The sequence below is a fragment of the Leopardus geoffroyi genome, chromosome E3 (genome assembly GCF_018350155.1).
Source record: "Leopardus geoffroyi isolate Oge1 chromosome E3, O.geoffroyi_Oge1_pat1.0, whole genome shotgun sequence".
Lineage (NCBI taxonomy): Eukaryota > Metazoa > Chordata > Mammalia > Carnivora > Felidae > Leopardus > Leopardus geoffroyi.
The window spans coordinates 4,396,079-4,423,743 of NC_059340.1; the positions used below are offsets into that span (position 1 = coordinate 4,396,079).

Consider the following 27,665-nt stretch of genomic DNA (forward strand, 5'->3'; position numbering starts at 1 on the left):
AATCGTGGGGCGCCTGGGTGGCTCGGTCGGTTAAGCGTCTGACTTCGGCTCAGGTCATGATCTCACGGTCTGTGAGTTTGAGCCTGACGTCGGGCTCTGTGCTGACCCCTCAGAGCCTGGAGCCTCTTTCAGATTCTGTGTCTCCCTCTCTCTCTGCCCCTCCCCTGTTCATGCTCTGTCTCTCTCTGTCTCAAAAATAAATAAATGTTAAAAAAAACAAATTAAAAAAAAAAGCAGTCAGTCGCTGTTAACTTGAGTTTTGGCAGACTCAAAGGCAGGCAGGGTAACGGGGAAGTTTTACTATGGGGAGAAAAGGGAAGGTTTCCAAATGCCCTCATTGGTGGCTGATGGCAGGACGAAGCTGGAGGCAGGCTAGCTTGGGAGTGGGACATCCCATGTGATGGGTTAGCGGGTGTATATTCAATGTTTTCTCTGGTTACTCCTGAGTTAGAAGTGAGGACAAACATTAAGAAAGCTGCCAGTCATTGACGAAGTCCTGGCCATTTGGGACTGTGACAGAAGTTATTGTTCAGCTGCCTGGATTGTTACTAAAGATAGCAATCTGGCTTTCTGCGCTGTTTATTGTAGACAGGGGAGTTGGTTTCTGCGTAGGTGGCGGTGGTGATAAGTCAGAGTCCTATCTCGGTACATGGTCTGGCCGTTGTCCATTTGTATACTGATTATCTCGTGAGTGTCACTTGATGATTGTCTTATTCTACCATGAGCTGCAACAATATTTGGGCAAGGGTTTGCTGAGACCTGAGACTATTTCAAGGGCTCTTCCAGAGTAAAAATACTGAGAAAGACTGCCTCTGATTCTGTGGAATGGGGATAATGATACCTATGCTGGGGACTGTCATGAGGACTAAAGGATTTGAGTTTGTTTGTTTGTTTTACAAAACCAGGTGCCCGACATGGAGCCCCTCAGGTAACTGACTTCTGGGCATACAGACAGACCCAGGCTGGGCGCCCAAATTGGAGGGGGGGGGGGGGACGGGGGCGGGTTTGCGTTGAAGGGGACAGCCATGACCGGTCCCTCAACATGGCGCAGGGCTGGGGGCGACCCGGTGGGAAGTCCCCGGGGCGACCGCTGGCTGGCAACAACGCGGGAGAAGGTGCGTTTGCCCACAACCCACCGGTCCACACGGCGCCCGCGGCGCGGCGCCTGCTGGCTCACACCTGCCGCCCCGTGGCCGGAAACGGCTAGGCCGCCGGCCGGAAGTACCTCACCGCGGAGTCTCCCGGGAGTTGTAGTTCCGCCCAGTCCAGGGGCGTCTCGGCTGTGTCCGGAGGTCTCCGACAGCAATCTGCGCACTTCCGGACCCTTGGCGGGGTTCGCGTGGCCGGCACCTGGGACTTAGCCAGTCCTGAGGCTCCCGCTGCATCTGGGACTGACGATTCCCTCTGCCCCCGCGGTAGAGAGGGCACGTGTGGCGGAGCCACGGCTGCAGAGCTGGCGGGCCCTGGGAGGGGTGCTCTGCCAGGGGGGTCCGGTGGGCGGCTCTGTCTGATGTCTACTGGGGAGGTCAGGGTTCCTGTCTGGTTTGGGGCGGGAGCTGTGGGCAGGCTGGTCTCATTACTTTGCTTTACAGCCCAGCCTCATCAGAGCCCACCGTCCGTCCACAGAGGGCTTAGCACGGTGGACCCGTGACAGCCTTGGCCCCGGTGAGCTGGGGGCCAGCTCTTTCCCGAATGGTCACCCTTGTTTCCCGATACTGGATTTGTTTCTGTCCCTTGACCCGGAGCTTTTCTGCCCGTCCAGGTCCCTGAACTCCGCCTGGGTGGCCAGGCCTCCCGTGGGTGAGGAGGGACTGCTGAGGAAGCCCCCCCCCCCCCCCCCCCCCCCGCCCTTCTGTCCGACCCTCTGTCACTCCTTCGGACCCCACATCACAGCCAACGGTAGGCTCTGAGCTATGAGGGCAAGGAAGGAGGGAAGTGAAATGATTGGTATTTCAGGGATTTATGGTGTCGGTGTTCCTATGACCAATGTTTATTGAGTGTCTGGGTCAGGCAACTGGTGTAGCACCGGGTTCCATTCTTGGCTAGAGACCTAGGGCGGTGTCGGTCCCCTGAACAGATAAGGGCCACCAAGGTGTGGGTGCTCTGATAATTACTCCTATCTATGGATGAATGGACACCAAGGAGGGAGGTCAGTTCCTGCTGGGGGAGGCACAACCGAAGATCAGATTTGAAATAAGGTCTCCACAGGTGAAAAGGGGCAAAAGCATTGGGGTTAGGGAACAGCCTGTGCAAAAGCATGAAACCTGTGGGTACTGCTGGATTTGGCACCATGGAAGAGCCTGGAAGGGGTGTGTGTGGTGAGACTGGAGGTGGTTCCAGGAGCATAGCAACCCAGCCGCTGGGTTAGGGGGTAGGGACTGGGTCCTGTTAGTGCCTGAAGTGTTTTAGGCAAGGTAGTGAGTGTGGTTACATTGGTCTTTGGTGTTACTATACCGGCAGTGAGTGGAGTCAATGGAGACCAAGCTAAGGTAGTGAGAAAAGTAAGTAGGGGAGTATATCTCAGGTTTGTGAAGCCGCCAGCACGGGCAGGGGTGGGTGAAGGTGGGGCTGTGTGAGTGCCTCTGTCTGAATGCTGATCAAGCAGGGAGGAGATGATCAAGCAGGGAGTCTCCAGTTCAGTGTAGACTCTTCTTTCCCTGCACTCGATGAGGAGAGAGAGCCACAGTGAGGGTACCATAGTGATGCAGAGATGAGGGAGAATTTGTCTGTCTTTGAGGCTTTTTTGGTCAAGGTAGGACAGACAAGCTGGGGCAGGGAGGGGGGAAACGAAACCTGGTCCTGTAATTGTAAGTCTTCATGTTTTTTTCCATTATAACTTGAATTTGGGTCTTCTTGAAGGAGGTTTTTTTTCTATTACGACCCATAACTGTTTCTTACTGTGTTCAATTAGTAACATTAGAAAAGATCTCAAATGTATATAGCAAAGTAACAAAAGGAAACTTTCGTAGTTATCATTTAGATTGAGCAAATGTTAAAAGTTTATTTGCTTCAGATCTTCTAAAGAACAAAAACCTTATACGTACCACTGGATCCCTTTTAATATCACCCTTCATTCCGTTTCCCTTCCTCTCAGGGTGACAACTCCCAAGATTACTTTATTCTTACATGTTCTTTACTTCCTAGATAGGAATGTGGTCATAAACAATATATTATTTTTTCGTTCGTTACCTTTGCCTGTATTTCTTCTGCTTTGCCTTTTTCTTATTTATTTTTGGTAATTGTTTTCATCTATTCTAGATACAAAACCATTTATAGCTTATGCACATTGTGAAAATCTTAAGTAGTTTGATTGGGCCTGGTGTTTTCTTGATGGGTGTAATTCTGAGTACCGATCCCATTTTATTTAATGTTTACTGGGGTTCTTTTTCTACTTTCTGTTGCTTTGTCAATTTTAGTACTTTGTATTTTTCTAGGAAATTGTCCAGTTTACTTTCAGATTTATGGCATTAAATTGTCTATAGTGATCTCATAATTTAAAAACATCTCTACTATATCTGAAATGGTTTCCTTTTTCCCTGTTTAAACATTGCATTTTTTTTGCCTTCTCTTGTTTTCTCCATCAGTCATACCTGAACTTAGTGTGTTTTATGAGCTTTAAATACCAACCAATTATGCTATTAGTTTTAATAAATCTTTTCCAAGAGCTGATTTTAGTTTTTTCTTTGTAATTTTTTATTTGGGTACAACTTCAGACTTCAGAGAAAACTCACAATGGTAGAATAGTACAGAGAATTCCAGAACACCTTTCATCTAAATTTCTCAAATATGAACATTTTGCCACATTTGTATGGAGGGAGGTCGAGGGATTTGCGAGCCGATTAAAGAAAAAGATGTCACCGTATGACCAGAAGTACACGCAAGCTTTACTGAAGCATACACGTTGGGGAGAGGTCCCTCGCAGCATGAGACCATCCAGAATTTGGGGCCCAGGGCCCACTTCCCAGGAGGGAGGTGGAAAGGATACCCCTGGGTGTCTCTGGGTCAGAGGCACTTGGGGTCTTGGTAGCCACATGGTGTATTTTATCTATGGCTACCAGATGCTAGCGTATAGTTTCTTGGGGCAGGGAAAGCAGGCAGGTTCCAAACGACTAAAAATCTGTTCGTATTTGGGCTATCTTTAAAATGAATGCATGTGTTAACATCTGAGTTTGGTGCTGCTGGTCTTTTGAGCCAATGGTCTCAGCCTGCCAGGGGCCACTCTGCAGAGGCCATCACTGGGTCATTTATACACAACTTGTTCCCTCTCTCTTCTCTCTCCTCTCTCTCTTCTCTCTCTTCCTCTCCCCTTGACACATATGTGTGTGTGTGTGTGTGCAAATACTTGGTGTGCATTTCCCAAAGACAAGGCTATTCTGTCACACAGCCGCAGGATAATGATCAAAACCAGGAAATTAATGTTGAGACAATACTGTTGTCTAACCCACGTCTCGTACTCAGCTATCACCTGTTGTCTCCGTAAGACCCTTTCTAGCTAAAGGAGATCTCGGATCATGCATCTGTTCTCCCATTTTCCTTTGTCGTCTTTTCTCTGGAACAGTACCCCAATCATTCGTTGTCTTTGCTAGCATTGACATTTTTGAGGAGTACAGGCCGGTTATTTTGTGGAACGTTTATCAATGTAGGTCTGACTAATGTTTCACCATGATTAGATTCAGGTAATACATTTGTGGCAGGCTTTTTCTTTTTTTCACCTGTTCTATTATTTCTTTGGTTTTTCCTTTTTAAAATCTCTGCTCCTACTTGCTTCTTTTGTGTTGCTTGGGTTTACTCTTTGCTGTGTTAGCCTCTTGCGATGAATGTTGTTAATTTTCAGATTTTGTCTAATCTGTATCTTAGGGCTGTGATTTGTTTTAAGTTTGTGTTTGTAACTGTGCACCAGGTTTGATATGTAACACTTTTTTGCAGCCATTGTTCTAAATTTTGCATTCTTCTTATTTTCTACTTGTGTTGCTTTTGTGTTTAGAGAGCAGCATCTATGCAATACTGATTTAAGTAACTTGTTGAAGTTTATTTTTAGCTTTTTCGGGTCAATTTTTAGCTCCCAGGTGTGCTTAAAAGAAGAATGTATGTTCTCTAATCAAGTACTTTCTTGTGTCTGATCCAGTAGGTCAGGCTTTAAAATTTTTTCTTTTTTTTAAAAAAATTTTTTTTTCAACGTTTATTTATTTTTGGGACAGAGAGAGACAGAGCATGAACGGGGGAGGGGCAGAGAGAGAGGGAGACACAGAATCGGAAACAGGCTCCAGGCTCTGAGCCATCAGCCCCAGAGCCCGACGCGGGGCTCGAACTCACGGACCGCGAGATCGTGACCTGGCTGAAGTCGGACGCTCAACCGACTGCGCCACCCAGGCGCCCCTAAAATTTTTTCTTAATGTTTGATTTTGAGAGAGAGAGAGAGAAAGATGAGTGGGGGAGGGGCAGAGAGAGAGGGAGACACAGAATCCGAAGCAGGCTCCAGGCTCTGAGCTGTCAGCACAGAGCCCCACGCGGGGCTCCAACCCACAAATCGTGAGCTATGACCTGAGCTGAAGTCGGACGCTTAACCGACTGAGCCACCCAGGCGCCCCAATAGGTCAGGCTTTTCAATTGTTATTCAGGTGTTGCACACTCTTGGGCGCCTGGGTGGCTCAGTAGGTTAAGGGTCTGACTTGATTTCGCCTCAGGTCACGAGCTCATAGTTTGGCTCAGGTCATGATCTCATAGTTTGTGGGTTCGAATCCCGCATTGGGCTCTGTGCTGACAGGATTCTGTCTCCTCTCTCTGCCCCTCCCCTGCTCACTCTCTATTTCTCTCTCAAAATAAATAAATAGGTTTTTTTTTTTTTTAAATGTTGTATACTCTTACTATTTATTTTTTGTATCCCGAATCCTCTAGGATCTGTTCATGGCGATGTGGAGTTGTCTGTTTCCCCTCATGGCGTGTGTGTTCCATGTGTTAGAGCTGCACACTCATCACGCTCGTGTGTTGGTACGCACAGACCTAAGATCGAGTGGGCCTCAGCTCCTTGCTTTGTCTCTGCAGTGGGTTGTTGTTTCTGGCTTTTTGTACGTCTCGAAGTTTGATTGTTTAAATGAACACCGGGCCGTGTGTGTGGGAGTAGAGACCCTCTTGCTGTGCTCGGGGCTGGGAGGCAGGAGGTCGGTGCAGTGAGCCTGGTCGGGCATTGCCGGCGCTGGCATTTGCTGTTGCTGTGGTTACGGTCAGGCCCCCGCTGGCTTCGAGTGTCTCTGCTCTGTGCTTAGGGTGGGCCGGTTCCTGTCCCCCGCTCTGGGACCCGCCTACCCCCTTCGACCTTCTCCTCGTGCTCATGCCCCCGCTGGCTCCTCAGTGCTGCCCAGCCTGGTGGTGGAGGGCCCTGGTCCCCGAGTCTGCCCCTCCCGCTGTGGTAGGAGGCTCTGAGTCTGAGTCGAGGACATATGCCTGTCCCCTTCCCCTGGGACAGGGTGTTCTTCTCCTTCTCCCTGCCAGGTGCCATGGGTCTTAGCTGTGCTCTGGGAGCAGTGGGTTGTGCTGCCCTTCCCTCAGCTGCACAAGGCTTTGTTCCTCCACAGGGAAATTTCTAGGAGGATGGGGCTTCCCCGGGTTTCCCTGCCATGGCAGCCACTGCCCTCCTCCAGACCTCACCACCCAGGGGGTCTCTCTGTGGTCTCCCAGCCGTCTTCTTTCTCCTGAGCGCCCAGTGGAGAGCCACGGACCAGATTACCACAAATTCAGTGATCGAAAGCTGGGCTGGCTCAGTCGGAAGAGTGCGCAACTCTTGATCTTGGGGTCATGAGTTCGAGCCCCATGTTGGGTGTAGAGATCACTTAAATAAAACTTTAAAATAAAATAAAGTAACACCCGCTGTCACCTCACAGCTCTGCAGGCCACAGTCCAGGGCCTCCCAAGGCCAGAGTCAATGTGGTGGATGGTGGGCCTCTTCCCCGAGCGGCTGGAGGCAGAGTCTGTTCTGGGCTCATTGGCAGAAGTCAGTATCCAGTGGTGTTAGGCCCGAGGCCCCCGATTCCTCGCTTGCTGCCAGCAGAGGTTTTGCTCAGCTTTCGCACGGGATGGCGAAGGATCCTTCTTGTGTTTCGCTCTCTCTGGCTTCCCCTGTGCCCCCATCAGAGGCAAATGTGCTGCTAATGTTGTCACATGAGTCTCACCGTGCCGTCTATTGTTTACAGGTGTTCTTAGTGTCTATTGCAAAGGCTTAGAGACAGGCAGTGACCAGGCAGCTCAGTCCTGCTGTGGATTCCAGCTCCTTCTAACCCCCAGACGGCCTCCAGGCGGGAGCTGAGCCTCCGGCCACGCCACGGTAAGTTCTCAGCAGGAGAGCAGAGCTTTGCCAGTTGGAGTTGACCCCAGTCTTCAAGCCCCAGGCACCCCACCGATAGAATAATTATTGGAAAGAAGGTGACCCGACAGCAGCAATCTACTTTGGAAGCGGGGCTCCCTCTCTGAGCTCCCTCTCGTAGCTTAGGGATAAAGTTGGAGGTCACAGAACGGGGTGGCTTCCAGAAAGTGTCCCTAAAACAGCTGAGGACGAGCTTGCTGACCGTGAATTTGGGTGATGCCATCGCATTAGGGGATCTGTCTAGGATTTGGTCGAGGGGAAGGTTTGCTAGGAGGAGAGGGGGTCCCCCGCTTTAAGGTTAGGGAAGCACAAACGAGGGAAGGGATCCCTGCAACACTCAGGCGACCCCCGTGCGGATTTCTCTACACTCGGTGCCTTCACTGTCCTTCTCTACTGCCCCCCGGCCCCCCACTGCCCCTCACTCCACTGCTTGTGAGATGCAGACCGTCCTCATGTAGTCGAGGCACAAAAGTTGCTTTCTTAACCTAAGAGTATTTCATTTTTCCTTCTCATGTTAAAGACGAAAGAAAATGGGCGTGAGAGAGGTGTTCAGAGCCACCCAGCTTACTAGAGGCCGAGCCAGCACTAGCGCCCAGGGCTCCCGTCCGCCAGGGCCCGCCAGGCGGGGGCTTCCTCCTGGGCGCCTCAGTTCATCGCTAAAACCCGCCCCTTCCCACCTTCCACCCCTTCAGACCCTCTCACGGATCTCCTCTCCTCCAGGGGAAGGACTCTGGTAGGAGGTCATGGAGAGAAAACCCAGTAAGATGATATGTGTATATTTTTATGAGATACTTAAACAGTGAGCATATGTTTATTGTCTAAAATAAATTAGAAAATGCCACTATTGTAAAAACAAACGAACACATCCTACCATGCAAAGGTCACCATCGTTAACATTTTGTGTGTTTTGTCCAGAATTTTTTCTTTTTTTTTTTTTTTTTTTTTTTTTTTTTTTACAAAAACCCATTCCACGTGCTGAAATTGATGTCGACAAACAGGCAACAGAGCAAAGTGTCCCAGTGTCCCCTTTGACCACTGTTTTGGACCCGCTCTATTGGGTCTGCCTTCCTGCACTTGTTCCCTGGGGTTCCTACGAGGTACCACAAACTGAGCTGCCTAAACCACAGACACGTGCTCTCTCTCGACTCTCTTGACGTTGGAAGTGAAGGCGCGGGTGTGGCCCGTTCCTTCTGAGGCCCTGATTGGGGGGCCCCTTCCCGGCCTCTTCCCCGCCTTCTGGGGCTTTGCCGGCAATCTGTGCCCATTCTCGGTTTCTGCTGCATCACTCCGAGCTCTGCCATCATCCTCCCTGACGTTCTCCCTGTGTGAGTCCCTGGCCCCAGTTTCCCCCTTTTGTACGGACGCTAGTCCTTCCTCCTGGACTGGGGCCCGTCCTCATGACCACACCGTCACCTGATCATTGACAAAGGCTCTGTTTCTAAAGAAGGTCACATTCTGAGATATGGACGGCTAGGATCCCCCAGCAGATCTTTCTGGGGCACAGAGTTCAGCCCAGAACACTGCGCTGCCAGGATGACATCTCTGGTAACCCAGAGGGGTCCTGTTACTCGAGGCTGTAATAAGGAACAGTCTCTCCTGGCTTGCTGGCGGGCTAGTGAACATCTCACTGCCACATCCGGGTTCTCTCTCTCCCTGTGGATCTGCAGCTCTCCACTTCCCCCCACCCCACATGGAGGGCCTGTGACCTCTTCTGTCTCTGCTCCTCCTTAACCCTTCCTTCTCCTCATTGGACCACTTCTTTCTCCACCAGGGGCAGGGTGGAGAAGGGGAAATGGAAGAGAAGTGACACAAACATTTCCTTGCTTGTCGCTTCCGCTTCCGGTAGCTCTCCCCCTGCCCAGCCATCTGTCCTTTATCATGCAGGAGGCCGCGTGATAGCTTTGTAGGTGTGCAGAGCCTGTGACACGAGCAGGGGCTCTCTTGGCAGACCTCTGTGCCCGCTCCTGGCTCAGTGCTCTTGCTTCCCAGGGCTGGCTCTCTGTGTCCCGCAGGCAGCCTGCTTTCTCCCCATGTTGTTCAGGCTCCCCTAGCTTCCTGCCCCCCCCCCCCACGTGGCCCCGGGGAACGCTGCATCCTTGTTCTAACACAGGCAGGCCGTGCAGGTGTCTCCCATTCCTGCCCCCACCCCCCCCACCTGGCCACCACGGTGGCCTCTGCCGGCTTCTCACTTCCAAGAGCTCCCTCCTGCTGTTGGGCTCCCGCATCTGCAAAGCTTCCCCTTTGTTGAACCACCACGTGCCCAGGTGTTTCTGGAGCTGGGCACGCGTCCAGCCTGGGGAGCCAGGTTACTCCCCCCACTTTTGCCGGCTCAACCGTCCCTCTTGTCTTGGTAGGGGGGTAAAACGCCATGTATCTACGTCTTCAGTAGTGCCCCTCCCTGCTCCTTCGCTCTTCCTTATCCGAAGGAAGGTGGCCGTTAGGTTGGGTCTGCCAGCTCCTCCAGAGAATTTGGGGTGTCTGGGAATTGAGCTAAAACTTCAGGTGCCCGGGGAAAATACCACCCATCTCTGCCTGTTACCCATCTGTGAGTCATGTGTTTGTGAATTTCATAGCTTCCTTTTTATTTATTAATTTTTTCCCCACTTACTGGTGTTGCCAGAAGCTAGTTCTTACAGATAATCTGTTAACAGTTTCAGTTGATTCATAGCATGGCATGCTTTGATTGTGTCATAATTGATTAACCAATCTGTTATTTTTAAGCACTTAGGTAGTCTCCAATTTAAAAACCAAAACCAAAACTCCCTCGGAATTCTTTATGGAGTTTCTGTAATTCTAGAGTTTGAGCGCCTCTGCAGACTTCTTGGACCCAACTCCAGTGTGTGTGTCCTGAGTAGGAACATTCCTAAGACCAACCTCGTGTCTGTTCAGGAGAGAGATAGGTGTGGGGTCCCGTTGATGATTCCAGCCACAGTAAACTTGCTCCTGAACCTTCGTGTTCCTGTCCCCTGGCCAAATGAGGAAAGGAGGAGGAGGGCTCAGGAGAAGCCATCAGATCTTGTCCCATGTTTGGTAAGTGGCAGAGCCAGACCGGGACTGCTTCCCGGGCAGAGGCCAGCACAGCCGAGCCAGGGCGGTTCTTCCTGACAGTGACCGTGGACAGGCTGCAGGTGGAACAGAAGCACAGGGGACCCAGCGGGTCCGGGATGGGATTGAGGGCCCTGCCAAGTAGCCCTCAGCTTGTCTCAGCTGAACTCCATTCATTGGACTCTGCCCTTCCAGATCCCATTGTTAGATTTTCCTGTGAGTTGACCCCAGCGTCTACCAGGGGCAGGAGAGGTGACAGAGGTTCGGGTTTGAAGCTTCATAGGCTACAGATATCTAAAAAATACCTTCGGTATACAAAGTGCCAGTTTGTCCTAGAGGAGACTAGGAAATTCATCTAAGTACAAAAAAAAAAAAAAAATGTTCAGTGGTCATTATCTACCTACCTAGGGCTAACTGCTGCTACCTTTTTGCCTTGCGTCATCTCAGAGATCTATGTGAGTGTGTGTGTGTGTGTGTGTGCGTGTGCATGCGATCAAATAGTCTTCGGCCACCTTTTTCAATTATCCGTATGCTATCCAATAGAACGGTTTTTTCCATGATTTTGTTTTCATGAGCTACATAACGTTTATTTCCCTTTGGAGTAGTGTTTTATTTAACGGGTCCTGTGTAGATGGATATTTCGTTATTTTCTGGGTTTTTTTTTTTTTTCAGAGTTTTAACGAACTATAATAAACACCTTGGCGACTGACTCTTCGCCTGAACTCATGATTGTTTCTTCAGAATAAATTTCAATTTCTGAGTAACGAGGGGAGGGGTTAGTAAATTGCACATTGACTATGGAGACACAGACATGAGTGCATTAAGTAGACAAGGAGAGTCCAGGTTGAACCCTCGCCAGGTTGGGTCCCCATCACTCTGCAAGGCGTGGGCATTATGTGATGTCCTCGGTGGGGGGAGGGGGGGAGAGGAGCCTGTCCTCCCCCAGGCCTGGTGGGGGGTGGCAGCAGTTGATCCAGAGGCCCGGGGCAAGCTTGACCTCTCACGTCCTCTCCCCTGCCTTCCCCTCCCCATCTCTGCTTACACAGGTGTCTGCTTTCCCCCGCCCAGCAGGGAAGGACCATGTCCCAGGTGAGTGTGGCGTTTCTTTCTACCACACTGTGCTTTCCCGGGGACTTGGGGATGCTTCTAAGAATGCAGCCAATAAAATACTGCAAGCAGGACCCAAGATCACTGAGGACGCAAGGCGAGTGGAATATGGAGGCCACGGGGAGAGTGGGGCGGATGCGCTGCTGAGGCCGCCACAGTTCTGAGCTGCCCGGTGTCTGCCATTTCTGGCACTTAAAAAAAATACATAGTTTTTTAATGTTTATTTTTGAGAGAGAAACAGAGTGTGAGCGGGGAAGGGGCAGAGAGAGAGGGAGACACAGAATCCGAAGCAGGCTCCGGGCTGTCAGCACAGAGCCCGATGCAGGGCTCAAACCCACGAACCGTGAGATCCTGACCTGAGCCGAAGTCAGACGCTTAACTGACTGAGACACTCAGGCGCCCCTCTGGCACTTTTATTTTTTTCTTTTATTAAAATGTTTTTTTAATATTTGTTTAAGAGAGAGAGAGAAAGCCATCGGGGAGGGCAGAGAGGGAGAGACAGACAAGCCAAGCAGGCTCTGCACTGTCAGCACTTAGCCCCACGGGGCTCGAACCTACGAACCATGAGATCGTGAGCTGAGCCGAAATCAAGAGTCGGACACAACCGACTGAGCCACACAGGCGCCCCAGACGTTTCCGGCACTTTAAAAAGATTCCATCCAACATAGGATTTGTGTTGTCTGCTTGGGACAAGCACGTCCACGTCCTAGGAGAACTAAAGCTGTTTCCAGTATTAAGAAGGTTCCAGGGTCGGCCTTGGGGTGTGAGGTGTCACAGGCAGGGTCCTGTCTAGTGATGACAGTGAAGTGGACACAACAGCGAGTCTGGACTCTCCGTTGGGTGTAAGCAGTGGGCCTTACGGCCGTGCAGAATCTGTGATGCTGGTTGTTTCAGGGATCAAAATACTCCGTTCTGCGTAAACTGCCTTGTTCTGTCACACTGACCCAGATGAAACCCTGCATTGTCCAGAAGAACAGACGAGTAGCGTGTTCTTCACATTATCTTCTGTAATAGTTGTTTGACACAGATGGAGAGCAAACAGCCCCATTTCAGACTTTGGTGGGGGCGGGGAGGAAAGATGGTCAGCGCGCTCTTGGCCTTTTGTCCTGGAGTCTGAGCGTCTTTTCGCCACTCGGACCTCACGCATCTGCCCTTGCCCTGGGCCATCGTTCTCTTTGGACGTCAGTGACGTCATTTGCTGCCGGCCTGTCTGCATTCTCAAATTGGACCTACACGGCCCCTCTCTCTACCGTGAGCATGAACGTGAAGTGTGCTGGCCAGAATCCTTCAAGTGACAAGAGCCAGAAACCCAGCTAGAGCTAGTTTAGGGCCAACCCAAATCTAGGCCACACCTGGCCTGGTACTCAGGGACAGTCACACCTAAGAATGCAGGCGTCTCCCAGAGTCTGTCTTGCCCCTTGTCTGTGACTTCCTTCTCTCATACCGACTGCATCCGTGTGGCCAGAAATAGGCATGGCCCACACCTCTCTTGCGAGGTCTGCCATAGAAAGGGACCAGGTTTTGTATCGTAGAGCCAGTTTGCACAGTCTCTGGGAGAGATGCAGATTTGGGCCAGCTTAGTTCGCGGTTAGGGCTGAGAGGCTGTGTCGGTGGTGGGGCGCTCCCAGGAGCTTGGGGTGCCAGAGGGAGAGAGCTAGCCCCAGAGGAAGATGGGCCTCGTGGACAAACATTACAGCTCTCCACTCCAGGAAGAAAAACATATTCACAGGGTCTTGGTTTCTGGCTTGGGGACCTGTCTTGATGAGAGTGTCTGTGCCTAAAAAGCTTGAACCGTCTGGATGTTTGGTACCAGAAACATCTGGGAATAGGACCAGTATGAGAGGTCCGAAACAAGACGGCAGCTCTGTGGCCTCAGAGGAGAGACGTGGGTCGTGACGCGAAGCTGTGAGACCCATATTCAGGGCCGGGGTTTCCTCTGTGCCTCTTAGGGAAATTTGTTCTTTTGTAGGAAACCAGTTTTCACCGGGAACTTCTTAGGGTCATCCACAGCAAAGAGAGTGACAATAAAAGGTCTAAGCTCTACCTGTTGAGCACTTAACGTGTCGCCGTTTCATGAATACCTGTGAGATCGGTGCTATTAACCCCTCTCCCATTTTACAGATGAACAAACACAGGCTGGAGGTATTGAGCAAGCTGCCTGGGATCTTGCATCTATTAGGTGATGGAGTTGGGATGTGAATGCAGACAGACCTCGAACTGGGCCCTCAGTGACGGAGCCACACTGTAGTTCTCTCTGGCCAAAACACAGCCCCAGCAGAGAAATTCAGTTGTACTCTCTACAGTACAGACTTGCACTGTCCAATATGGTAGCCACCAGCCACGAGTGGATACTGAGCCCTGGTGGCTGGTGTGGCTGGAGACCTGAGTTTCTCATTCACACTTAAATTTTAAAAGGGAATCAGAGGAAAATACTTTCCCATTAAACGCAACTTTATGGGGGCACCTGGGTAGCTTAGTCGGTTAAGCATCGGACTCTTGGTTTCGTCTCAGGTGATGATCTCGCGAGTTGTGAGTTTCAGCCCCGCATCTGGCTCTGTGCTGACAGTGTGGAGCCTGCTTGGGATTCTCTGTCTCCCTGTCTCTCTGCCCCTCCACCCCCCTCAAAATAAATATCAAAATATTAAACACAACTATGTTTTTACAGGACTGTATTTCATGAGAGTGAAATTGAAAACATAGTGTCTGAGTTGGGATGTACTCTAAGTGGAAAATACCCACCAGGTTTTGAACACATGGTATGAAGAAGAAGAATGAAAAGTATATCAGCAATTTAAAAATAATTATATATTGAAATGATAATACTCCAGATAAATTTGGCTACAAGATCTTATCTAAATTGTTTCCTTGTTTACTTAAGTGTGACTACTAGAAAATTTTCTCTAAGCCACTTTATTGAGGTGCAAAACTGTGTGCTCGCCACTCGAGAGGAGTTGAGATCAGTGCACACCCGTGAAGCCACCACCACCGACTTAATCCATCACCTCCAAAAGTTTCCTCCAGCCCCCTTCTTAAATATCTGTATTTTTTTTTCTTTTGTGGTGGGAGCGTTTAACGTAAGATATGCCCTCTTGGCAAATCTCTAAGGGTGCAGCGCAACGTGGCTCATCGTGACACTATGCTGTGCAGTGCATCTTCAGAACTTACTCCGCTTCCGAAACGAACACCGAACCTCTGACTAGCGCCTCCCCCTTTCCCTGCCCCTCCCAGTCCTTGGTAACCACCGGTTCTAGGAGCTGACCACTTGAGAATCCTCATAAAAGTGGGGTCACACGGTATTTGTCCTCCCGTGTCTGGCACATTTCACTCAGCATATGTCAGGTCCACCTGCTTGTCGCAAATGAAGGGACTTCCTTCTCTCTCCTGGCTGAGTCATATTCCGTGGTGTGTGTCCACCACACGATCCATTTGCCCACGGCTGGACACTTTGGTTGTTTCCCTCTCTTGGCTACTGTGGATGATGCTGCGAGGAGCACGAGAATGCACATATCGCGTTGAGACCCGCATTCAGTAAGATCACGTCGTCTCCGAACAGAGATACGTTTATTTCTTCCTTCCTGATTCCAATGTGTTTTATTTCTTTTTCTCGCCGGATTGCTCTGGCCGGACTTCCAGTACTGTGTTGAATAGGAGAGGCAAGAATGGGCATCCTTGCCTTGTTCCAGATCAAGGAAAGCTTTAGAGGGAAAGCTTTCACCACTGAGTATGATGTTAGCTGTGGGCTTTTCATAAATGGCCTTTATTGTGTTGAGGTAAGTTCCTTCCATTCTTGGTTTGTTGTGAGGTTTTAATCTTTAAAAGGCACTGAAGTTTGTCAAATTTTGTGTGTGTGTGTGTGTGTGTGCGGCTGTTGAGCGGATTATGTCATTTTTATCCTTTATTCCGTTAACGTGGTGTCTCATATGGATTCTCATATGTTGAACCATCCTTGCATCCCAGGGATAAGTCTTACTCGGTCGTGGTGTCTGGTGCTTCTCATGTGCTGTTGGGTTTGATGTGCTAATACTACCTTGAGGATTTTTGCACCTGTGTTTACCAGGGATCCCGGCCTGTAGTTTCCTTTCTATGTGGTGTCTTTAGTTTTGGTATCATGGTGATGCTGGCCTTGTAGAATGAATTTGGAAGTATTCCCTCTTTTTCTGTTTTTTTTTTTGGGGGGGGGGTAGTTAAGAAGGATTGGTAGTAATCTTTCAATTTTCGGTAGAATTTGCCCATAAAGGTCCTGGGCTTTTCTTTATTTGGAGCTTTTTGGTAACTTCTTCATTCTCTTTGTTAGTGCTGTGCTCAGGCTTTCTATCAATTCAGTATCGGTAGGTTGTTTTTTTATATTTTATTGTATTAAAAAATTTTTTTTTCTTTAACATTTATTTGTTATCGAGAGACAGACACAGACCGTGGGCAGGGGCGGGGTAGAGAGAGAGGGAGACACAGAATCTGAAGTAGGCTCCAAGCTCTGACCTGTCAGCACAGAGCTCCACACGGGGCTCAAACTCAAAAACTGCAAGATCATGACCTGAGCTGAAGTCGGTCACTTAACCAACTGAGCCACCCAGGCGCCCCATATTTTTTAATTTTTTAAAAATGTTTTATTTATTCTTGAGAGAGAGAGAGAGAGTGGCAGACACAATCCCAAGCAGGCTCCAGGCTCTGGGCTGTCGGCACAGGACCCAACACAGGGCTTGAACTCACAAGCTGTGAGATCATGACCTGAGCCAAAGTCAGATGCCCAACTGACTGAGCCACCCAGGCGCCCCAGGTTTTTTGTTTTTTAGAATTGTGTTCATTTCTTCTCGGTTGTCCAACAAGTTGCCATTGAACTGTCTATAATAGCTATTATCCTTTTTATTTCTGTGGCATCCGCTATAATGTCTCCTCTTTCATTTCTGATTTTATTTATTCTAGTCTTTTTTTTTTCTTAGTCTAGCTAAAGGTTTTTCAATTTTATTTCAAAAAACCAGCTCTTAGTTTCATTTTTTCTATTGTTTTTCTATTCTGTTTCATTTATTTTTGTTCTAATTTTTATTATTTCCCTCTGCCAACTTGGGGTTTAGCTTTTCTTTTTCTAGAGGTGCAAAGTTAGGTTGTTTGAGATCTTTCCTTTTTGAATGTAGATGTTCGTTTCTATAAACGTCCTTCTTAGCGCTGCTGTTGTGGTATCCTGTAAATTTCAATCTGTTGTGTTTTCATCTGTCTTAAGATACTTTATAGTTTCCCTTTTGATTTCTGTGACCCAGTAGTGTTTAAGAATGTGTTAATTTCCAATATTTAAAAATTTTCCCCTTTTCTGTTGATTTCTAGTTTCATTTCATTGTGATTGGAAAAGATACTTAGAATGATTTCAGTCTTCTTAATGTTAAGACTTGTTTTGTCAGTTAGCCGATGATCCACCCTGGAGAACGTTGTGTGTGCTCTTGACAAGAATGAGTATTCTGTTGCTAGTGGGTAGAATGTTCTGTAAATATCTTCAAGGCCTATTTGATCTGTAGTGTTGTTCACTTCTGAAGTTTTTGTTTTTACTGATTTTCTGTCTGGATGACTATTGAGAGTGGGTATATAAGTCTCTTACTGTTATTTCATTGCTGTTTCTCCCTTCTGATTGGTCAATGTGTGCTTTATATATTTAGGTCCTTTTGATGTTGGGGGCATATGTATTTAAAACCATTATAGCTTGTTGAAGGGACCATTCTGAAGTTATAGAAGGACTTTGTCTCTCATGACAGTATGTGACTTAAAGGCTGTTTTGTCCGTTTTAAGTATTGCCTGGGGCGCCTGGGTGGCGCAGTCGGTTAAGCGTCCGACTTCAGCCAGGTCACGATCTCGCGGTCCGTGAGTTCGAGCCCCGCGTCGGGCTCTGGGCTGATGGCTCAGAGCCTGGAGCCTGTTTCCGATTCTGTGTCTCCCTCTCTCTCTGCCCCTCCCCCATTCATGCTCTGTCTCTCTCTGTCCCAGAAATAAATAAACGTTGAAAAAAAAAAAAAAAGATTTTTAAGTATTGCCAGACCGGCTCTCTTCTGATTACCGTTGTATGGCATGGGATATCTTTACCTTGTTGCTTTCACCTACTGTATGTCCTGAAATCTAAAGTGAATGTCTTGTAGACAGAAGTTGGTTGGTTCCCTTTTTGTTAGGGAAGTTGAGTTCATTTACGTCTAAAGTAATTATTGCTAGGTAAAGACTTATATTGCCACTTGGTTAATGGTCTTCTCTTTGGTAGTTTCTTTGTTCCTTTCTGTTACTCTTTTGTCTTTATTGTGGCTTGAGGATTTCTTATAGTGATAGGTTTTGATTCTTTCCTCTTTGTTTTTGTGCATTATAGATTTTTTTTTTTTTTTTGTCGCTACCATGAGGCTTACATTGAATATTTTTACAGTTCTAGAAGCCTCTCCTAACCTGATAACTTCAGTCGTATGTGGAAACTCTATACTTTCTCACACACTCATACTTGGATATTTATGTCAGATTTTATTTCCTTTTATATTGATTTTCCATTAACAAATCTGTGATTATAGTTGTACTTTTGCCTTTTAACTTCCATACTTCTGTTAAAAATGATTTACACAGTATTACAGTATTCAGTGTAAAGTAATTTGTCGTTTTGGTCCTTAGTTCATCCAGAGAGAAGATGAAGGAGAAGGGGAAGGAGAGCGAAGCCCTGTTCTCTATTTGTGGAATCCTTTCTGTCCTTTCCTCTTGGTGCTCCCTTAATTTTGACCATGTCTTTGCTTATAATTGTGCCCTAATTTTATTTATTCATTCCCTCCTGGTGATTTCCCACCTTTTTCTACATCGGTCATCTTTTGTCCCTCCCCTCCCTAAAATACCATCATAGGCATCCCCATTGCCTATAGGAAAAAAAAAAACCTTCGCCCTGTGATTTGTGCATTTGTGCACGTGTGCTGTCTCTTTCACACACACACATCCATGCAGTATATTCTGTATTGTCACGCCCAAGAATTTGCAGTGTCTACCAGATTTTTCTGTGACTCCTTGCCCTCGCTAATGCCGTGCCTCTTGGACACACGGTTTATCTTTCAAGATCATTCTCCAGGGCAGCCTCCAGTGAGGCTTCACTTGACGTCAGGACCTTGAACATGACTGCTTTGTGTCTGCTCCTTCTGTAATATACTTCCATTGCAGCCTGAGGTGTGATCGCACCACACGGAAGTCTTCTGTCCATCTCGCTCCACCAGGGCTCCAGGTGCCTGTAGAACAGGAGTAATATTGTGTTCTGCTTCCCGCCCCTCCCACCCCCCCGCAGCCCCAGGCGGAATACCGTCAACATACCAAATAGTCTGTAGATGCTTGCACGCCGAATGAATGGATGAATGAATGAATGCAGATCCAGGAGTGAGATCTTTTCTTAGGATCTTTTCTTTTCTGTCCCTGGAAATGTAGCACAGAGTTAGGGGCATGCCAAGCTCCCTAAATAACTTACTGTGGGGCAGTCTGAAGGCACTAAGAGCCCTCGCCTCTGAGCCTTTGCCGCAGATCTCTGCCAGGTATTTCAGGTTCATCGGGCACGTGTCATTCCAGGGCTCATTGTCATTCCGAGACGTGGCCGTGGGGTTCACCCGTAAGGAATGGCAGCATCTGGACCCCGCTCAGAGGACGCTGTACCGGGATGTGATGCTCGAGAATTACAGCCACCTGGTCTCAGTAGGTGAGGAAGGCTTCCTGCATTTCCCGATTAATGTCTTTTCTCAGTTATGTAAAACCTCTGAAATGTTTGGCCTTGGGTGTCCGTTGTCTACAAGCCTTGCTGTCATCCCACTTGCGTTATTCGTGAATTTACCTCCTGTGTGAAATAATCCATTCTCTGGCCGACATGTAAAAGTGCATTGTGCCCCCTGCTTCCTTGGATGGCCCAGGCGGCTCAGCATAAGTCCTGTGACTTGTTCTCACAAACAGGGTGTCAGGTCACCAAACCGGCTGTGATCTCCAGGTTGGAGCGAGGCCAAGAACCATGGATGGAGGAGGAAGAACTCGTCAGATGGAGCTTTCCAGGTGAGAGGGGGGCAACGGACACACACCGGGCTGCAGAGCAAAATCTCCTGTGTTTGTTTCAGGCAATTGTTCTCAAAAGCCTTGGATCTTTGCAAGTAGCTGTGGATGTTTGGTCCAAGGCCTTGAGATGCCCACATGACTCCTGCTACCTCCACACATCCCACCGCCCGACAGGATTCCTCCTCTTTCCCTGGCCTTTAGAGAGAGGCATATTCTGCTTTCATTCTTTCATTCCACCCTGCCGTCCCCATCTGAGACCTTCAGTCTTAACACTTACCCCATGGTTATGAAACAGGCTTTCTCATGTTTTCAGAGATTTGTAGATTCCTGCTATTAAAAAAATTTTTTTTTATTTTTGAGAGATACAGAGACAGAGCTCGAATGGGGGAGGGGCAGAGAGAGAGAGGGATTCATAGAATCCGAAGCAGGCTCCAGGCTCCGAGCTGTCAGCACAGAGCCCGACGCGGGGCTCAAACTCACGAACTACGAGATCGTGACCGGAGTTGAAGGTGGATGCTTGACTGACTGAGCTGCCCAGGCGCCCCTCCCCCTATTTTAAAATAACTGATTTTGTGCCACTCATTTTTGTCTTTTCTTTTACTGTGAAATGCCTCAGAAACTTTCTTGCTCCCTTATTATATGACTTTAGATTCCTCTTCTTTCCTAACTACGAAATAGGGCCCCATTTTGCTTAATGGGATATGAATGGCACTCCCCCCACATGCATCCTAGTATAATCCCACGGTGGATACTGACTCCCTCTTTCTTTCAGGACAGGGGCCTTTTATCAAGCTTTTGTTCAGGGCACACCAGAAATCAGCTGGGGGCTTTAGAAATACCACCTGCCTGGGTCTCAGCCCAGAAAATCCTCATGGGGAAGATTAGTAGGCATTGATTCTGTCCCTTAGGAATTCAGCACTGGGGCTCAAGGAATTTCCACATTTCTAAACCAAGAAGCTCTGTGGTTGCACTGGGTGTGGGTTTCACGGAGGTGAAACCACGGATAGTTGAGGATTTAAAATGTAAGGGAACCGGGGCACCGGGGTGGCTCAGTGGGTTAACTGTCCAACTTTGACTCAGGTCATGATCTCATGGCTCAGGAGTTCAAGCCCCGCATCGGACTCTGTACTGACAGGTTGGAGCCTGGAACCTGCTTCAGATTCTGTGTCTCCCTCTCTCTCTGCCCCTTTCCCCACTTGCACTATCTCTCTCTCTCTCAAAAATAAACATAAAAAAAAAATAAATAAAATGTAGGGAAGGGGCACCTGGGTGGCTCAAAGAATGGAACTCTTGATATTAGCTCAGGTCTTAATCTTAGGGCCATGAGTTCAAGCCCCATGTTGGGCTCCCCTGTGGGCATGAAGCCTACTTAAAAAGAAAAAAGAAAAAACCCTAAATGAAGACAAAACCAAATGAGGATCTAAGCACCGGATTCAGAACCCAACATTTAAGAATCTCAGAGGAGGGGCCACAGTGATGTGGATACCAACAGGCCCGAGGAATGGTGCTGTGGGCTTTATTGGTTAGGAGGCTGGTCTGTGGCCAAGTCCATCGGACATCTGGGAAGTATCTCATTTTTTCCTTTCAAAAGCCGATGGATGAGGGTATGTTTATAGATTCATAACTGTGGTGATTGAATCTGGGCACTTAGGTCTGAAATTTATTCTTCCTGTTTCTGATACAATTTTATTTTTTTGCTGGGGGGGCCTGGGTGGCTTAGTCTGTTAAGCATCCAACTTCGGCTCAGGTCCTGATCTTGCAGCTTGTGGGTTCAAGCCCCGCAGCAGGCTCTCTCCTGTCAGCCTCGAGCCTGGTTTTGATCTGTTTTCCTCTCTTTTTGCCTCTCCCACAGTTCTCTCTCTCTCTCTCAGAATAAAATTCAAAGTAAATAACATTAGGGACACCTGGGTGGCTTAGTCGGTTAAGTGTCCGACTTCGGCTCAGGTCATGATCGCACGGTTCACAGGTTCAAGCCCCATGTCAGTCTCTGTGCTGGCTGCTCAGAGCCCGGAGCCTGCTTCAAATTCTATGTCTACCTCTCTCCCCACCCCTGCCCGCTTGTACTCGGGCTCTCAAAAATAAACACTAATAAGATTATTTTTAAAGTAGGCAGAGAGAGAGAACACGCGAATCCCAAGCAGAAAAGTGCAGAGCCCGATGCGGAGCTTGAACTCACCAACCCATGAGATCACAACCTGAGTGGAGACCGAGAACCAGATGCTTTACCCACTGGGCCACCCAGCTGTTCCCTGATATCATTTCATTCTGTGGCACGATTCTGGAAACACAAACCCATTCAGGTCATGGTATTTTTTTGCCCCTAGAAGCAATTTTGCAAGTCGACGGTCACGCAGGCAGGCCACGGGAGCACCGAGCCCCACTTCTGCGGAGCGGCGCCTTCCTGGACGGCCAGGAACCGACCGAGATTGGGCCCCGGGCATCCGTCCGCCAGAAGGCAGACCTTGATCCCTCACAACGGCAGGGATGCGCCTGTGACTCGTGTGGCGCGAGTCTGCTGCGTCACGGAGACGGTGGTCCCACCGCCTACCTGGCCAGGAGGCGCTTCGAGTGCGACGGGCAGGGGAACTTGTTCCTCTACTCCAGGCCCGACGGCCCGGCTCCGGGCGCGCGACCGCGGCAGTGTGAGCGGTGCGGGTGGCCGGGAGGCCGGGCCCGCCGCGCGGAGCCCTTCCCCGGCGAGGCGGCCGCGCGCGCCGATCCGCGGCTGCACGCGGGCCCCGCGGCCCCCGAGGCCGGCCTCTCCAGCCGCCCGGGCTGCCAAGAGCCGCCCGGCGGCCCCGCGCCGCCCCCGGGGTCCGGCCCATCGCCGCCCGCCGCCCTTCTGGCCGGGGGGAAGCCCTACAAGTGCTCCGCGTGCGACAAGACCTTCTCGCACAAGTCCCGCCTCGTCGAGCACCACCGCTCGCACACGGGCGAGAAGCCGTACGGCTGCGGCCAGTGCGGCAAGGCCTTCTCCCGCAAGTCGTGCCTCCTCATCCACCACCGCATCCACACCGGCGAGAAGCCGTTCGGCTGCGGCGAGTGCGGCAAGGCCTTCTTCCAGAAGTCGCACCTTGTCCTGCACCGGCGGACCCACACGGGCGAGAGGCCCTACGAGTGCGGCGAGTGCGGGAAGGCCTTCTCGCAGAACTCCTGCCTCATCATCCACAGGAGGACCCACATGGGCAAGAAGCCGTACGAGTGCTCCGAGTGCGGCAAGACCTTCTCCCAGAAGGCCAACCTCATCCGCCACCACAGGATCCACACCCGGGAGAAACTGCACGGCTGACGGGCACAGCCGCCGTCGGCCTCCCTCCCGCGTCCCCGCCCGTCTGGGAACGCAAGGACAGACCTCCGCGCGTCCCCCGCGCGCACCACCCTTCAGCGGGAAATCCGGTGGGTGCCCCCGCGGGAGGAGAGCGCGACCGAGGGGAAGCCCCTCCCTCGACCGTAGCGAGGGGAGGGTGAGGACACTCTAGAGCCACCTGTTTTTACAAGAGCTGCCTCATGACAGAGGGGATCGCTGTGAATTCACTCTGGTCGTTGAGCTTTCAAGTCTGTAAATAAATGTAATCATTTAAGACAACAGCTGTGAGCAACATGGGAACAGTCCCTGGGACGGGGGCATTTAGGGGTTGTGTTCGCAACGATGCTGCATAGGAGGAGTTTTATTTATTTGTCAACCGCAGTGGTAATCCAACAGAATTGTGAGCCTGGAGGCACAGCCACCAGACTGTAGAGAATGACCTCTATGGAGCCCCCGCACTAAATCCTACCCTTTGGTCGCTGTAGGGTATGTTACACCTGGAACAGTACGAACTTATTATTAAGCCAGGAGTCTGTGCACCGTACCACTTACCATTTGTCCCTTTGTTTGCTGGCAACTGTTACAGAGCCCCCAACCCCCGCCACCCTCAGACCTGGAAACTGACGCTTTTGTGACCTCTCCTCCTAGCTCTCAACCAGTTCCTAAGTAGGTTTCATGTTAAATGTGTCAAGTTAGGACTCCCTTTTCTGGCAACATGACAGACCGTGTAAGGTGAAAGCCCTTCCACTGTGAGCGGCCAGAAATGATGACCAATGATAGATTACGTGCTTTTACATGCATAATTCAGCTGGCGACCAGGAAAGTTTCCAGGCGCCAGCGAGGGACACCGAGCTGAGAGCCAAAGATTAAGTTCGAGAGCCGACCGTGGGTTTAACTTGGTTGACCCAGAAGCCTGGGTTGTTGAAGACTGAAGGAGGGTGCGAAGCAAGGCCTCGGGCACATGAGGCAGAGAGCTGGTAATGAAGTAACTCACAAATTCAGAAATTTCAGAAGCCTGGACGTACAGGGAAGGGGTGGACTGGCGAAGAATCTCATTGGCACAGGGAGCTTGTCGGTATCTCTGTGGGCTCTGATGGGGGAGGATTTGCCCTGACCAGCATCCCACGTGAGACAGAATTTGCAGTTTGCCCTATTCCTGTCCCAGTTCAAAAACCGAACCGTTAATATAGAAAATTTGTCCTGGCCTTGGAGACAAATTATGGAAGCAAACAAAACATGGTGTGGAGGAAGGCGCCCTCAACCCATGTTTGCCAGGATTCTGACCTACAAACCCAAGATGAGTTCATAATCCCAAACTACAGAACACAAGGAAGCAACCCACAGTGAAAGGCAACAGGCAACTTGAACTAAATACGAACGTCCTGGATTTTAAGGGTCGTAGAAACCTACAAAACTCCATGAGCTCTATTGTATGGAAACCAGTTTGACAAATTATATTTCATATGAAAAAACAGCTGTCTTCACAAACCATTAAAAACGAAAACACATGAAAGCGAGACACAAAGAGTGAGCACTGAAAAAAAAAAAAAGTAAAAAAAAAAAAAAGTAAAAGGGCTGATGGCTCAGAGCCTGGAGCCTGTTTCCGATTCTGTGTCTCCCTCTCTCTCTGACCCTCCCCCGTTCACGCTCTGTCTCTCTCTGTCCCAAAAATAAATAAACGTTGGAAAAAAAAAAAAAAATCAAACAGTGAGCACTGGCTTCTTTCGAAAGGGGACCACCCTGAGTGTCTAGAGTTGACAGATACAGGCACTGAAACGTGAAGCTACACCAAAATAATGAGCCAACAACCCAGCCGGTGCTAACTCGGCTGCCGAGAAGGCGAGCAAAAGTAGAGGGAAGCAGATTCTTAGGATTCAGTCTACAGAGAGGCGGGAAATGGACATGAAAGGGTGAGACATCTGGATGAAAATAAGAGCAAAGAGGAGTTCCTAAAAGACAAAATAGTGGAAGAAAAGGACATTCCGAGAGAAAAAGCGGCTCAGATTTGACAAGACCGGAGATCACCGATTCGGGCAGCACAGTGGACAGGTAGGAAATTCGCGTCTTAGAGCTGGCTAAGCTGTTTCGGGGTGTCCCTGCTCCATACCCACTTGGTGTGGCCGAGGGATCTGCAGGGACAGGACGCTGACACCCGCCTAGATTGCAGCCGTGGAGCCACAAGCGACTGCGAGGGCCCATCGTGGCTTCTCCCGCATCCTTGCGAGCCGCCGTCTCCCCTGCTTGCCTGTCTGCCTTACGCTCTCCTCGGCTGAGACCCTGTGGAGGTTACCTAACCCCCTCTTTGCTGCTTTGAATTAACCAGTGTGGTCCCAGCCCACCATCTCTATTATAAAGTCACGTGCCCCGGGTTCAATCTCTGTCTGCCTTCTACCTCGACACCCCATGTGGCCCCTCGAGGCCTGCTGTGTACTTCCCGCGGGTCCTGCAAATGATAAACTTTGCCATTTCAGTTTCTCTCCTGGCCTGTTGTCGCACCCGCTGACCACCGGCACCTGTGGTCCTCTTAGCAAACATTAGGTTAGCAGAGTCCTGACGGTCAGCCGCGGGATCAGGACGGTAGAGTCACGCCGGCAGCCGGCTGCCGGGGAGCCTTGGAGCTGCGAAGGGCAGGCTAACTGGCTCTCTCCAGTGGGCAGTTAGTTGGTGGGCGCAGCTTTGACCTTGGCCGCTGCCCGTCCCAAAGTGCAAGCTGGGGAAGAAGCGACCCGAGGCCTCCAGGGCCTCGGGGCATTGTCCTGGGAGCTGGTTTGCGGTGCACCTGTTCACGCCCCAAGGAGGATGCCTGCCCTCGCTTCCCCACCTGGCCGTGGCTCTCAGGTCCTGTTGCATTGGTTAACGGCCAGAACACGGGTGGCCACCCCGCCCAAGTGCAGGCTATGATAGGGGGACAGAGAGACACCCCGTCCCTGACGGCTGTGCTTGCGGGTGGCATGGGGAGGCGGACTCCTAGTCCTGTCTGGTGACAAACGGCACCCTCACTCGGGGAAGGCACGGCTCCCGGCAAAGGTCGGTGTGGCCGGGGCCTGCGGTCCCTCTGTTGCTGCACACCTTTCTGCTGTCACACGACCCTGTGGGATATTACGGGTCCCACCCCTGGCACATGGTGGCACAGGATCTAGTGGTCTGATGCAAACGGTGCGAGCGCCACCTATGAGGCCGGAGGAAGTTAGCAAGTTCATCGCTAAAGTGAAAGCCCACAGAAGTGGCCGCGGGCCGGTCAGCCTGCAGAGCAGTAACCTACCAGAGCGCTGGGTCCAGCCCTCGAGGGCTAGGGGTCAGCCCGTGACCTGCCACCGTCACTGTTTTGGAGAGGCCGGGCAGGACACCCCCGAGATGGACCTGGCCCTGGGGGACAGCCACTGCAGATCTTTCCAGTAACAATCTTTAAGGTCAGATCAGTGGCAGATAATAGAGCATCTGAAACTGCCAACTATGGCGCATTTGGAAGCTGCCAAGAGAGTAAATCTTGAAAGTTCTCATCACAAGGAAGAAAATGCAACCGGGAGTTGCTGATGCTAACTAAAAGGGGTGATCATTTTACAACATACGCATCTATCAAATCGTGTTGTACACCTGCAACTAACGTTAGCTGCCAATTACACCTCAATAAATAAATGAAAAAAAGAAACCCAAACTCAGTTTCACGCATCTCAAGATTCACAATATTCTCAAAGACTTTGTGCAGCAGGAGGGATTAGGAGGGGCGGCCGGCTGAGAAGCTGTTCACACGGGCTCTGAGCTGCTGCCCACCCCACACATGGGGCAGAGGCCCGCGGCACATGACCTTTCACCGGGACCCGGGGGCCGGCAGCAGACGCAGGTGCCTTGAGGGAAAGGTAACCACCTCAGGCTCCCGATCAACCACAAGCGATTTTGCCCGAGGGAGGCCCGGCATCTAATCAGATGGTTGTGGTTCCCACTCGATCCGCGCAGCCTGAGTAACAGGGTGGCTGGTGGACCCCCGGGGCCTAACCCCAGCTCCAGAGGGGTACTGGAGCAAAACCAGCCCGGCACAGGACCACAGGTGGCTGAGCACCGGGTGTCGGCAGACCCCGCCTGCGGGGCGCCTGGGTGGCTCCGTTGCTTAAACGTCCGACTGTTAATTTCAGCTCAGGTCATGACCTCACGGTTCGTGGGGTGGAGCCTTGCGTCGAGCTCTGTGCTGGTGGGGTGGAACCTGCTTGGGATTCTCGCTCTTTCTCTCTCTCAAAATAAATAATTAACTTACATCAAGATAAACTTAAAAAAAGAAGAGCCATCTGCAAGCATCTCTGAGGATCCAGGGCCTTTTCCCTGCCCAATCAGGACGGTCAAGTTTTCTGGACGCAGCTAGTGTGCTCAGTTACAAGCCTGCTGCTCCCGAGGCTACTTGCGTTGGTAAACTGGGCCCAAGAATTGCCAGCTGAGGTTTACAGCCAGCTCTGACAAACCCCAGACCAGACCCCAGAAGACGCGGTCCTACCGCTTCCTGCCCTTGGATTCCAGAGCTATGCCCCTGGGCCTGTAGCCCTTAAGCGAGACGCCCACACAGCCCACAGCTTGTCTATGGTTTATTCCTCCATCCAGTATTTACTAAGAACCGCCAAGTTCATAGGGTCTGAGACCTGGCTTTAAAGAGCTCACAGTATAATTGAGTGGTAAGTGAAGGAGATATTTATATTTTAGACTGCCAGTTTATTTTTAATTTTTTTTTTTTTTTTAATTAGAGTGGGTATGAGCAGGGGAGAGGCAGAGAGAGAGCTCCCGAGCAGGCTCCTTGCTGTCCGTGAAGAGCCTTGACTTGGGGCTCGAACTCACAAACCGGGA

General features: G+C 50.2%; 1 protein-coding gene and 1 long non-coding RNA gene across 14 annotated transcripts in view; one reads left to right on the top strand and one right to left on the bottom strand.

Moving 5' to 3' along the window:
- LOC123589497 (zinc finger protein 658-like) overlaps nt 1-23,382 on the top strand; it is a 66,761-nt gene extending 43,379 nt beyond the window's left edge. Inside the window, exons 1-10 of one of the 13 annotated variants that reach the window (XM_045461644.1) lie at nt 1,250-1,415; nt 1,593-1,665; nt 1,746-1,899; nt 5,896-5,988; nt 7,188-8,116; nt 10,079-10,387; nt 11,449-11,491; nt 19,061-19,187; nt 19,436-19,531; nt 21,856-23,382. In XM_045461644.1, coding sequence (XP_045317600.1) covers nt 10,332-10,387; nt 11,449-11,491; nt 19,061-19,187; nt 19,436-19,531; nt 21,856-22,820 — 1,287 coding nt within the window. In that variant the 5' untranslated portion in view covers nt 1,250-1,415; nt 1,593-1,665; nt 1,746-1,899; ... (1 more) ...; nt 7,188-8,116; nt 10,079-10,331 and the 3' untranslated portion in view covers nt 22,821-23,382. Of the gene's footprint in view, nt 1-1,249; nt 1,666-1,745; nt 1,900-5,895; nt 5,989-7,187; nt 8,117-10,078; nt 10,388-11,448; nt 11,492-18,781; nt 19,188-19,435; nt 19,532-21,855 lie in introns of those variants that run through there. The other 12 variants (XM_045461640.1, XM_045461642.1, XM_045461638.1 and 9 more) reach the window with 12 other exon arrangements.
- Nucleotides 175-18,629, bottom strand: LOC123589502. The gene is made up of 3 exons (XR_006708368.1): nt 18,437-18,629; nt 12,648-12,656; nt 175-189 (listed from the first exon to the last, which is right to left on the bottom strand). It is a non-coding gene; the product is annotated as an uncharacterized LOC123589502 (long non-coding RNA).
- Nucleotides 23,383-27,665: the final 4,283 nt, after the last annotated feature.